General features: G+C 42.8%; 1 protein-coding gene across 1 annotated transcript in view; it reads right to left on the bottom strand.

Moving 5' to 3' along the window:
• PNPLA7 (patatin like phospholipase domain containing 7) overlaps positions 1 to 12,694 on the bottom strand; it is a 128,147-nt gene that overhangs the window by 19,846 nt on the left and 95,607 nt on the right. Inside the window, exons 27-28 of the mRNA XM_009283607.2 lie at positions 6,308 to 6,424; positions 1,772 to 1,841 (exon numbers count right to left, since the gene is read on the bottom strand). Of these exons, the coding sequence (XP_009281882.1) occupies positions 1,772 to 1,841; positions 6,308 to 6,424 (187 nt within the window). The remainder of the gene's footprint in view (positions 1 to 1,771; positions 1,842 to 6,307; positions 6,425 to 12,694) is intronic.

A 12,694-nucleotide genomic window follows, 5' to 3' on the forward strand; every position in this document is an offset into this window, starting at 1 on the left:
CTGCGGGGATCATCTTTAGTGCTTTGTTGAGCTTACACTGATAAGGAAAGGAAAAGGCTTCTCCTGGGGACAAAGGGATGGAAAGAATAAGCAGACTGAAGTGCAGCTAAAGCCATTACGTTCTTCAGAGATCCACAAAAAACAGACTTTTAGCAGGAGCTGAACATGAAAAATATATACTGTAGAAGCCCAAAAATTCTGTTTTCCCTGCCCTGAAATAAGCAAACATTTTCACTTGTAAAACCAGTGTGAGAACATGGTGGCGATCTATCTCTTCTTAAGACATTTCCCTTAATAGTGCTGTAAGGAAGAAAGTTATCATCTTTTAAGCTGTTAGAAAGTTTAATCAAGTAGGAATTGATTGGATCCGTTTCCTGTAAAACATTCTGCTTTAAGGCTCTTATTTACTGGTTTCTCTCTTAACATTTGCGTCAGCTGAATTGAGAAGACACTGCATTTCCAAAGAGGCCAAGAGTCTCATCTGAGAAGTGACGATTTTTTCTTTAAAATATCAAAAATAAATAAGACTTGCAGTGTTTGCTCACTTCTCAGTAATTAACTACTTGGTGCTTCAAGCAGCACCTCTTTCCAGCAAACTGGGAAATGATTTTTTTCTTTTCTCTTTAAAATATATAACAGTTCTGTTTCTAATTATAACCTAAGCACTCCTACTCTTTAGCACAGGTCAATACTGGCAGATTTGGGTTTTATTATTAATAGTTTTAGCTGAGTTGGAACTTCCACCCAAGAAAAATGCTGACTTCTTGTGCTACACCCCACAGATGAAACCAAGATGGGCAATTGCAGCAGCTGGGAACTTCCCTCCTCTCCTTTCAGTGAATTCTGGAGACAACCATAACCATTCTCCTGCTGATTTCTATCCTTATATTAAAAACTTCCACGGGGACAAGCAGCTGGATGGAAGTGAGTTTCCTGACCGAAGCTGGCTTAACCTGCTGCAGAACAGGAACACAAAACCTCTAAGAAAGGTTAATCCTTTGCTTGTTTTAGCTCCCTTAGTTGTCCTCGGTCAACAAAGCCCCGGTGTCAGTATAATTTAGCGGTTCTGCAACCCACACCCTAACGGCAGGAAGGGAGAGTCTTACCTGTGCCAGCTCAAAAGACAAAACATCAGAGACGTGGCAGCAAAGGCTTCAGCTACCCAAGGGGTAGCTGGTAGGCTTCTACTTTCTTCACTGAAGCCTGAGTCACTGCACCGTTACCCCAAATAGACAAAAGCTAAAGCACGTGTCCCACAGGGCTGCCACCACGTCCTGACAGCAGAGCAGACAGCTCGGATCTTTTTCCTCTGTTCAGTCAGTAAAGTACATTACAGTTTTCCACCAGAGAAATAAAGAGGACCGGACACAAATGAGAACCTAACCCAGCCTCTGCTTCAGGCACAGGAGTCTATTGGGAAAACAGCTTCATTTATGGGGAATTTGAATCTTAAAAGGTTTTGTTGCATTAGTTCTGATTTATGGCTAACACACCTGCACTTCATGGGATGTTTTAAGGAAACAGAATGGTGTCAATGGACCCATTTTCTCTCTAAACAGTGAATACAGCATCTCATTTAATTTCTTCCCAACAGCTCTGTTCCTTGTTCTCTGTGTACCACCACAGTTTGGTGCTCAGCAAATAACAGAGAGGGGAGAAGCAAAAGGAAAAACAAATTTAAAAGCAAGGAAAATTCCAGGAACAAGGGGTGACACGAAGTCTCACATCATTATTTATGACCTGCCACCAGAAAGGCTGCCTACACACTCACCGTCTGTGTGGACCCTCATTGCTGAGGCAGTGATGTCGGTTGTGATCGTGAAGTAAGGAATCCACAGATCCTGCAACAGAGGAGGCCCCAATTTTACTAAATCTGTAACCGTGCACTTAAACTAAAACCCATGCCTAACACAAACCAAAGCAACAACCTCTGTAGACAGAGCTGTAGACATGCCTGCATGGATGGAGAAAAACCCGTCAGCCCTGTGTTTAAGTTCATAAATTTGTTTCTTATGCAAACATTTCATGCAGAACCAAGGCAGACAAAAATCCTTCTTTCCTTTTTTTAATAGCAAGAAATACTTGTTCCAGAAAACTGTCCAGCATACAGAGCAGCACAGAAACCTCATCACTCAAACCAGGAGTTCACCTTCTTTCTGATATCTGTTGTTCTTTCAGATGAAGTGTGGGGGTCTGTTGATAACTCTCATCTAAAGAGATCCCTAGGCTGTTTATTGCTGGAGGACAACGTGAAGGGAAGGCTCACCTTTTATGTATTCGGCTTTTATCCAGTTCACTGAATACCTGCTGCTTTTGTCCTCCCCTGGAGACATGGCAGTAAGCTAGAAAGACCTCTGATCTCACCCAGTACGGTCATTCTTGCGTTTCACCCAACTGTTTCCACTCAAGGTGTTCATCCACTACACAGAGCAAGTCTTCCATAATCGTATTCACTGTGCACGAGCATGCAACTACTCAGTTCCCCGTGAACCCAACCTAAGACTGTAGCGGGCAGCATCTTCCTTGCCTCAGTTCCTGAGACACCAGAGCCCATGACAAAGAAAGGGAAGAACATGAGTCATGGCCTCTTGACTAAATGACTTTCAATGAAGCTAGTCATTTCAGCAGGAGATGGAGCGCAATGCTGCTGAGACCCAAAGCTGCCTGGAGTCAAAGAGAACACCACAAAGCTTTGCAGCATTACCTACAGGAACAAAGGAACCTGCAAGGTCGATCTTCAAGGAGGCCTCAGAGGTTGCTTGAGATACTACAGAGTAAAACAGCAGTGAGGAGTGTGGTACATAACCTACCTAAGGAGGAGGATGATATACAAAAAGAATGGCCTTGCTAAGTCCTTTACAAGTTTATTCAACAGGGGCTAAACCAAACCAACAAGCCCTGCTCCTGGCAGGGGAAGTTCTCATTTTTGTTTCAGCCATGTCTGTACTCACATCCCACTAGCTGGAAAAACCGAATGGGAAGGTGGCCTTCCAAACGCATTGGAGTTTGTTGGAGAGAGGATAGTTTTGGAAAGTCTCCATGGTGTCTAATGAAACGGTTGCCTGCAAAGGGGAAGGAGGAGGACTTGTTTGAATTGAATTTATGCCCAGAGAACAACAGCTGATAGTTCTCTGTCGATCACACAAAGCTGAATCAAGGCTGAAGAGGTAAACCTGCTTTCCCACCCAGCCAGCCTCTTTGTTCATGGGACAAGGTGTCTGGGCCTTCCCCAGCATAGCTCTAACGTGCCTTAAACTCAAGCCAAAGAAGGGTTTGGACTCCAGCTATCAGTATGAGCTGAGAAGCACTCCCTCTGGTCAGTTGGTATGTCTGGTATAAGTTTCTGTGCTGTTCAATACGAAATTCTGAACTGCCAAGAAGGAGGTTTTTTTCTAGTGAGTTTAATCTCTTAAGCAGCTCCGCAAAGATGGTGGAATTGGGGAGGACTAACAGATGCTGCACAAGCATTGCAACCCATCTGGTATAAATGCCATAGGAGGGCGGATGAATAAAGTGTGACTACGAGAGTATTAGGGGTGCCTCTTCATGCTAAAGATATTCTGATGACTGCAGATCTCAGTGCATCAACCACATTTTAAGCAAAAATAGAGGAATGGGGAAAGAAGTCTATCTGACACGTCCTTTCATATTCATGCAAACACATGCACGAAGGAAGCTAAACCAAGACCTATCACGCAGTAATACAGACTGCGTTTCTCAGATATCGTTTCATTTATTTTGGAGACAGAGCATTATTTAAGTCTGAAACAGGACCTGATAAGACACTTCTCTGATTCCTCACACCTGAGCCTTCGGCTGAGATGACTTGCAAGAGCATTTTGTGCTTCTGGCATGGGAAATAAAAATTCCAGAGCCCGATGCTCTCTCAGAAGGATGGGTAATTTCAGAGGAGCAATAACTGTATTTCTTGAGAAATATCTTTCAAGCGCCCTGCTCTGGATTTCTGCGTGCTTTCCTGGAAGAACTTGCACAGGCTGATTTCTTCTCATGGACCGCCTTTGGCTGACATCTGTAGCAGCAATCACGGGGGTTGCTGGTAACCAGGGCTACCCCACAAACAGCACTGCTGGGAATCAGGAGACACCTACGTTACAAGGGCTGTTAGAGAGCAAATTTAAGAGAAAATGGAAACCTCCCTTTCAATGTCAGAAATGAACAGTTCAACATAAGTGCTTCTGCTCCCTGGCTCTGATGCAGAAGAGGGATGAGGGCGCACGTGAGAAGCGCAGGAGTGCCACCGCACAGCCATGGGTAGTAAAAAGGAGGATCTGGCCCAGTGCTTCCTAATTTTAAGCTTTTATAGAGACACGAGGGCCAGTACCCACCCCAGCCCCTCGGGTAGGAAGTTCTCAGGTTCTGCTACCATCACTGTGGATCCTCCCAGGAAGGAGCAGTTGTGGCCAAGCATCCAAACACAACCTATGTTTGTAAGGCTATAATAAACTCTTGTTAATATGTATTTCCAGTTGGAAATCATTGCTACCCACCTCCCTCCAAAAACACTCCTACTGAGAAAAGATGGATGTTTGCAGTTTCGATGCTTTGAAATAATGCTTTAAGAAAACATTTGTTCAAGGCTTAATGCATCTTAGTTCAGCTTCTGTTACTTCATAAGTTACCCTTTACACTTACTTAGGCAGCTTTCAATTTCCATCTGTCTAGTGACATGACTGGTTAACCTGTGCTGATAACACAAATTGCAATGAAGGAGTAACTGCCTCTTTCCTTTCAGAGCTACACAACATTTCTCCGTATTTATCTGATGGAAGTCTTCCAACGTGAGGAAATCCTCAGGCACAGACTGAAGGGTTTAGCATATGACACTCGGCACGCGTGCACAAAGATGACGCTGTTGCGTGCCTCGGAACTGGATTTCTCTTAGACAAAACCTTCCTGTGACTGCAAGGTTAGAACAGATCATGCAATTACAAGTGTTAAAAATCGTAAGGAAGGAATCTACTGCATCTTAAAGGGAAGTACAATAAATTAACTGCTGAAATCAAAAGCAGTGGTAGTAGACCAGGGGAAGCTGGGGCTACCTAAGGAGGAGGAGATTTTCTTCCATTTTGTCACTCACTGCTTCTCAAAGCTCTGCTCAGCATTATCCAAAGCCTCACACTGCGATGTGCCATCCACAATTCACACCAAGTTAACCGAGAGAAGACCGTGCTTCGCACCACCGAGAAGGTCTCAGTGCTTTGCATAAGGCAGCTCCTCAGCTACGTCAAAGCAAGTAGAGAGGAGCTGGTTCAGTCATCGGACAGTCACATGTTTTCCTATCAGGCGCTGCTGGAACCAAAGATAGGAGCTGGAGGGCTTCAGGAAGGGATACGCATGATTAAAGAACTGAGAGTATGGCTGGTGCTGCCCAAATAACAAACAAAAATAATGCCAGTCTCAGAAGGACTTATCACTCTAAAACCCGTTTGCTCCCAGCACAGGGATCCACACAGCACAGCAAAATGCTATTTTAAGCCACGTGATGATTACTCACTTACTTTCAAACTTGCATTTAAGTAGGGAATGTTTTAGATTATTTTTAATAAATATATATGTGTCAATTTGCTATATAATCTTTCATCACAAGGATTCTAAACATTATAATTTGGTTAAAACTGCAAATGAGGTAAAATTGCAAGACTACCCAAACACTCTCTAAGCTTGGTGATCTAGGAAGACAACCACTGATAACGTGCTTTATAAATTGCTGCTGCTGAGGGATGGAGGACAGGTGGCATTCTGAATGTGGCTATCGGCTCCGGTAGACCATACAACATCTAGCAATTACAAAAGGTCACCATATGCAAAACAGGAAACAATACACTTTGACGCTATTGCAGTTTTCAATAGGCTGCTCATAAATACTCACTCTACCTTCAAAAATAAAATTTAAAAAAAGCCAAGCCCATTGCTACCCTCTTCCAGACCTTCTTCTGGTGTGCCCTAACCGTCTCTTAGACCTGATTTGCAGAAAAATAATAAAACAGTCTCAGCAATTCTACTTCGGTGACACAATTTTAACAACTTCTCTCAGACAACAGGATCCCTTTGTCAAAAAAAAAAAAAAGTAGCAGCTACAAATAATCTACTCCTTGTGTTTTCTAAATCCACCAAAATGAAAGAATAGGCTCCTTCCTACATTGATGTAACATCACATTCACAGTTTTAACATGTTTTCAGTCATCCCACAGCCCCATATCTCATATTAGCAAGGAAGAAAGCTATTTCTGCTACAACAGAATACAGTGACATCATTTACTATACATAAAGTGAATAAGCAACCTACCTCTATCTGCTTATCTTTGAAGATGCTGTTGATGCTGTTGTTAAAAGCTGCTCCAGAAAACATAGAGGTTATGGGATATGTCAAGTCTAGAATAGTCTTAAACACTGAGTTCATTACCTAAAAAGAAAGAGAAGGAAAAAAAAAAAGGCATTTCAAAGGTAAATATACGCACGGATCCATATGAATGTGTGCATTGATGTATGCAATTCGAGAGACTTCATATTCCAGATTCTACATCCAACACGTTGGAAGCATTGCTATTATAAGTACAAAAGTTGTCAAGGGGACAGAAATACAACTACAAAAACTACATCCAGTAACTCCTTATATGGTGCCGTACATTTAAAATAAAAAGCAGCAAGCTCCGTAGCGAGTTTGCAGTAAGGCTATGGAAGAATGTACATTTGGCATTGCTTCCCTTCTACCCATAAATCAAAACATCCCTCGAAAGCCGTGTGCACGGGCACAGGTTTCTGCCTTGACAAATGCATGTGAATGGTACAGTTTAATTCTTGATTTTATTTTTTTTTTTAATAACAGAAAGATATTATTAGTTATCTCCCTCTTCATTATCCTTTTGAGTTGAAACTTCAGCTTGTTTAAAGTTTTCCACAGCGTATGTGCAGTTCATCTGCGTGGAAAGGAAATCATAAATCTGTAATATAGGAATTGATGTAAACATCTGTACATCTCGTCTCATTTCTGGATCGCACCTAATTTTTCTTCCAGTCTGAAGTCTTTTTTTATTGTAAGCGTAACCACTTACAAAAACATATACGTGATTCTCTGGGACTGCAACAAGGTTCAGTCAGTCACACTTTAAAGAGCTTTAAACACGCTTTCTATGTATTAGTGTCAATTGTTTTTCATTCCCAAAGCGAGTTATTGTGCTCTTCACCTGCTGCTTGGCAGCCAGCATTTAGATACTACTATGGGCACTCTACATAAGCTAGATAAACCAAATCACATTAGGTTTCCTAAAGCACTATAGATACCTGTTATACTACATAAGAGCGGCAGGCACTGTCAAATGTGTCTCTTCTAAACACACGTATACTGTAATTAAGCTTTCATGGATTCTTTTTTTTTCCCCCCTCCATTTCAGGTGCATTACATCTGTGCACTAACCTACAAGATAAAATGATGAGAATACCTAAACTATATGGCATTACGGCCACTGTGTTTGTCCTATAACCATGCTATTGGGTCTCAAATCCTAATAAATCCTAACAAAATTCAATGCCTAATACGTTACATCACACTCAGTTTAAAATGCAATAGAAGACCCAAAAAACCCAATTAACTCATTCGCAATTAAACAGGGTTTCACTGGATGAAATATTTCTATTAGATGAAATATCTTCTCTCTCTACATGTTCTCTGTAATTTAACGAACAACTTAACAGACAATATGGCATTGTACCCAGGCAGAGACCTACAGCATGAAACAGCCTCTAAAACTGCAGTCTATTGAAGGATCTGTATCAACATCTGGCCTTTGCTTTACTCTAGCAGTGATTTAAAGAAGAGCAGGATTAGCCTACACTGTCATGTCCAGCCGCTTTTAAATATATATTAAGTATCCGCCCAGAGAATACATGTCAATGTATTAAAAAAAAAAAAGAAAAAAAGATCCTTAAAAACAAGTATATAAACAGGAAACGTGGGAGAACGTAAAAGCCTTAGCACAAAACCAATCATGAACCTGTCACCTTCATTCACATCCTCATTTTAGGTTCTGATGGGGTGAGGACAGTGTGCCAACCTAACTATAGACATGCTACCCATAGCTTCAGAGTTAAATGGAATTAGTTCTGTACTTAAAATAGGGATTTGGTCTCTGACATTACTTAGAATGGTTAAATCAAGGAAAGAGGCGTTTACAAAAAGTCCTTTATTTAATACTGAAAAGTCTCTCCAACTCGGCACCAAACACCGGGCTATCCTTATTGCGAATGATCTTTATAATGCTGAGCCTCTACACTTCCCCTACAATCAGTGCTCGCAGTAATCTTGTACATGAACAAAATACTTCTAATTAATGGTTATTTCTTAATATTCTCATTTCTCATAACTGGAAGATGCCCTTTTAGCAAATGCTGATGGCCAACAGCCTCCCTTAGCCTTCCAAGAATAGCTGCTACCACCTACCATTCTCAAGATAAATTAAGTTGAAGATCACCCTTTGGAAAGGCAGCCAGAACCTTCTGACCTCTGCTCCACTTCATACTTCTCTACTAACCGCAGCACAAGGGCCAACACCGGCGTCTCCAAGAACGACGCAGCTTCGGTTCCCTACAGCACAGCGATGGGAAGAGCAGCCTTAAGGCATCTCTACCAATTCTCTTGGGAGAGAGCAGGTATTTTACAATTCTTCATTAAATTCTCATGAACTTTCATTTCTACAGCTCTGCTGCAAGATAAGCTTTCTTATTAAAAAGACCTTCGATCCTAAAATTATTTTTAAAAGCTACCCCGTGGTATAAGGCAACTTCAACAAGGAAGGGACAACGTTCTTCTGCTCATAGAGCAGAAGAACAAGAGCAAACACAGATGATGATGGACAAAAAGAAACCTGAATTGTAATCTCTGGCTATTTTGTTCTTTGATGCAGAACGGTTGTAAACTGGTGTCAAAAACCAGGATAATCCCAGGATTTTTCAATGTTCCTGAGTATAAAAAGAAAGCAAGGGTATGGGAAAACTTATGGCAAAATAAAAAATTTAAAACAGCAGAACAGATGAAATATTTTTTAAACTACTAGAGATAGTATCCAGTTTCCTTTACTGCCTTTTCAGTGCTCACGTATAAAGTTTCAATGAAACAAGCAAATGAATTCACAAAGAAAAAAAAAATTAAAGACAAAATAAAAACATAACTCAGGAAACAGTTTCACATAAACAGCACTACAGGGATATATTTATCCTGAAGGCAGGAATAACATATAATGGAAGTTCAGATTTAAAGGTAAACTATTAAAAAAATCTAAGAGTTGAAGAAAATTAAAATTAATCCATCTAAGAAACCGTAACCATCTCAGAGTCAGGTAAAGGAGAGGAGCAAGGTAAGTAAATGCATGTTTAAAATCAGATTCAGGTGTTCCAATCCTGTAAAATTAACACGCCGTCTGCACGATCATTAGCTGACGTGGTCGTGGATGAAAAGCTGGCCATGAGGCAGCAACGTGTGCTCGCAGCCCAGAAGGCCAGTCGTATACTGGGCTGCATCACAAGAAGCGTGGCCAGCAGGTCGAGGGAGGTGATTCTGCCCGCCTGCTCTGCTCTGGTGAGACCCCACCTGGAGCACTGCCTCCAGCTCTGGAGCCCTCAGCACAGGAAAGACACGGACCTGTTGGCGCGGGTCCAGAGGAGGGCCACAAAAATGATCAGGGGGATGGAACACCTCTCCTGTGAAGAAAGGCTGAGAGAGGTGGGGTTGTTCAGCCTGGAGAAGAGAAGGCTTCGGGGAGACCTTCTTGCAGCCTCTCAGTACTTAAAGGGGGCTTATAAAAAAGATGGCGGCAAACTTTTTAGCAGGGCCTGTTGCGACAGGACAAGGGGGAACGGCTTTAAACTAAAGGGGGGTCGATTTAGACTAGATATAAGGAAGAAATTTTTTACGCTGAGGGTGGTGAAGCACTGGCCCAGGTTGCCCAGAGAGGTGGTGGATGCCCCATCCCTGGCAACATTCAGGGTCAGGTTGGACGGGGCTCTGAGCAACCTGATCTAGTTGAAGATGCCCCTGCCCACGGCAGGGGGGTTGGACTAGGTGACCTTTAAAGGTCCCCTCCAGCCCAAACTGTTCTGTGATTCTATGAAATAGGACGGTTTGGTGCCTTAACTGGGCATTTCAAAGCAATAGGCATGTTTGGATTTTGTGTGCAACCTTCTATCTGAATTTCCCAAATTATAAGGTTTGATTTCAACACCCCAAATAACACGACTGAAATGGTAAATATGAACCATCAGGCCTTATCACTACATGGAAATAGATTTTTCCTGTACCTCGTGATGTAACAAATTTTTAAGATTTAACAAAAACACACCCAGTATTTTTGTTTTCTGTTGTTAATAATCTCAAATACAGAATTCTCTCTGAAAGGCAACCAGAGGGAACGCTCCAGTTGGCTTGCAAGGGAAAAGCAATCTGCCCTGTTTTAATTTTTGCAAGCAGAGAAAAAGTGTGAATACATCTTCAAAACCGGTTGATAAAGTTTTAAAGATGCAATTAAAAAGCGCCAAACCGCAGCAGAGCGCACCTTGGCAGGCCGTTGCTGTCCTCGAGCACCAGCAGGCTGGAGGACACCCAAAGCAGGTTCTCTGCTGCAGCTCATCAACCCAATTTAAGAGACAATACGTGTACATTCATTAACGTGCAATCTGTAACGAACCTCTTATTTATTTAGGATTCACCGCGCGCTTTAAAGCTGCTTTAGCTCGTATTACCTTTTGCTGTGCCTGAACCAGTGCTAAGGCACAGTAACCAAGACTCCCTTCACCTGGGGTCTGGGACCAGCTTGTTTTGCTGATCTCCTCTGGTCAGGAGGTATCTTTCCCATAATACCCTGCCCGCTCTTCATGCCAATCTAGCTTGGCAACGTTTGCCTACTCAGCTCAGATTTTGTGTTTGTTTGCAGGGATCTGTCCTTGCAGCTGTTGTTATACAGGAAGATCTGGCATACGAACAAAATAAAACAGTGTAGGATGCAAAGTGATTTACACAACACTGCACCTACTAACGATGCTCTCCCTCTGACTTCCACAGCGAAAGGACCATTTGTGGTCCCCATCGCGTGGGCATCCCACCCTTCCCCACTAGCCCTTCTGCTGAGCCACGCAGTCGGTTGCACGCTACCACCGTGCTCCTCCTCCGCGCTCCCAAGCCATCCTTAACCTGCATGGGCTACAGGTGTAGGCATCACCCCGGTGTGGCAGAGAACAGCTTTTTTTCCTCAAAACAATAGATGTAACTGTCCTGGTTTCGGCAGGGATAGAGTTAATTTCCTTTCTAGTAGCTGGCACAGTGCTGTGTTTTGGATTTAGGATGAGAACAAAGTTGATAACGCACCGATGTTTTAGTTGTTGCTGAGCAGTGCTTACACTAGTCAAGGACTTTTCAGCTTCCCATGCTCTCCCGACTGAGCAGGCTGGAGGTGCACAAGAAGCTGGGAGGGGGCACGGCCAGGACAGCTGCCCCAAACTGGCCAAAGGGACATTCCATACCATGGGACGTCATGCTCAGTACATAAACTGGGGAAAGCTGGCTGGGGGGGCCGCTGCTCAGGGACTGGCTGGGCATCGGTCGGCGGGTGGGGAGCAATTGCACTGTGCATCACTTGTTTTGTGTATTATTATTATTATCATATTATTATTATCATTTTATTTCAATTATTAAACTGTTTTTATCTCAACCCATGACTTTTTCTAACTTGTGCTCTTCCAATTCTCTCCCCCATCCCACCGGGTGGGGGGGGAGTGAGCGAGCGGCTGCGTGGTGCTTAGTTGCCGACTGAGATTAAACGACGACAAGAATGGATCAAGAAGAGTATCGGGATCCAGTCTGACAGCAGGTTGATCTGACCCAAACCGGGCCCGATGGTTCTGCCTCCCCCCCGCCCTGTGCCAGCATGGATGGAGTCCTCGTCTCCAGGGGCTTTTCCACCTCTGTCTTGTTTTCTTCTGGAAAAGCAGGCAGGGCTCCCCCAGGGGCCTGTCAGATAGAGGGGACTACTCTGGAAATTATGGAGGATGGAGGAATTTTTGGCCAGATCAGCTCATTAAAGCACAGTATCTCCCCATGCGCGAATACTAGAGCGGCGTTAGGGAGAGGCAGAACCTCCTGACTGCGACCTCTGGAACGCCCCACGTTTATTTTATCTGTCATGCAATCACAGACAGCAAACGACTGCAGCATCCTACCCAGCAATTCTTAATTCTCGTTATGGGAAGCTTTTTAGCTACACATTCCTATAACCATATTCCCTTCAACAGTAGAATATTCCATTCTTTGTGAAATATTTATACTCTGAAATACTAATTCTCCAATTAAAAAACCAAGAAAACCCAACAATCTGGAAACATGAAAGCTTCTGGTTGTTCGTTTTGCTGGTTAAAGACAGGTACAGAAGACACACAGAGGAAAATATATGGTAACTAATCTGACTAATCTAATTTTCATACCCCTCTGTATTTTGACAAAAAAAGTAATTTATTTCTTTGCTGTTTCATTAGGTCCAGAAAACACATCCCATTAAAAATATCCCTTCTCCCAGCCCCAAGTGTACAACTAGAGATATGCCAATTTCTAAAAATACCAAAAAAAGAAATAACTGCAGGAGAAAACCAGCATTTGTTTTGATGGGGGGGGGGGGGAAATAGGGTTTATTTA

This window comes from Aptenodytes forsteri, unplaced genomic scaffold, assembly GCF_000699145.1.
Source record: "Aptenodytes forsteri isolate BGI_AS27 unplaced genomic scaffold, ASM69914v1 Scaffold518, whole genome shotgun sequence".
Classification (NCBI taxonomy): domain Eukaryota; kingdom Metazoa; phylum Chordata; class Aves; order Sphenisciformes; family Spheniscidae; genus Aptenodytes; species Aptenodytes forsteri.